This window comes from Bison bison, unplaced genomic scaffold, assembly GCF_000754665.1.
Source record: "Bison bison bison isolate TAMUID 2011002044 unplaced genomic scaffold, Bison_UMD1.0 scf7180017864495, whole genome shotgun sequence".
NCBI classification, from domain to species: Eukaryota; Metazoa; Chordata; class Mammalia; order Artiodactyla; family Bovidae; genus Bison; species Bison bison.
Genome location: NW_011495054.1, coordinates 4,611,596 through 4,612,106, shown reverse-complemented (window position 1 = coordinate 4,612,106; position 511 = coordinate 4,611,596). Strand labels below are relative to the sequence as shown.

Sequence of the window (511 nt, the reverse complement as noted above, 5' to 3'; positions counted from 1 at the left end):
GTAGAGTCCGGGGAGGGAGGCGCCCCCTCCCCGGTCACTATCCTCTCTCCTCCTTCGGAAACCTCCCGTCCAGCTACCCGCGCGTTTCGGGTAGGTGGCCCGGGGACTCCGAGAGAGGGTGCCAGGCTCTCTGCGGGTGACATGTAGATGCCCTCCCTGCCGCGGTCCAACCTCGGAACCCGGGCGCCCTCCTGGTCGGAAAGTTTGGGGCAGGGCGCCATGGCCAAGAGCAGCTCCCTGAACGTCCGCGTCGTGGAGGGCCGGGCGCTGCCCGCCAAGGATGTGTGAGTACCCCCGGGGCCAGTCGGGGTGAGGGGCGTGCCGAGCATGGATGGGGCAGGGGTCGCCCATTCAGCATGCCAGGGCAAGTCGGTGAAATGGGAGAGGGGTTCTTGTCTGAGAACAACACTGGGGCTGATCCACAGTCACGGGGCGAAAGGCCCCCTGCCCATCGCTCTCCTGGTGGAGGGGGCACTCAGACTCAGCAGATGCCCCGCCCAGTGGCCAGGAA

The 511-nt window shown here is 67.5% G+C and overlaps 1 protein-coding gene across 1 annotated transcript in view; it reads left to right on the top strand.

Annotated features, from left to right (window-relative positions):
• RASAL1 (RAS protein activator like 1 (GAP1 like)) overlaps positions 1-511 on the top strand; it is a 33,536-nt gene continuing 33,025 nt past the window's right edge. Inside the window, exon 1 of the mRNA XM_010828567.1 lies at positions 1-284. Coding sequence (XP_010826869.1) covers positions 148-284 — 137 coding nt within the window. The 5' untranslated portion in view covers positions 1-147. The remainder of the gene's footprint in view (positions 285-511) is intronic.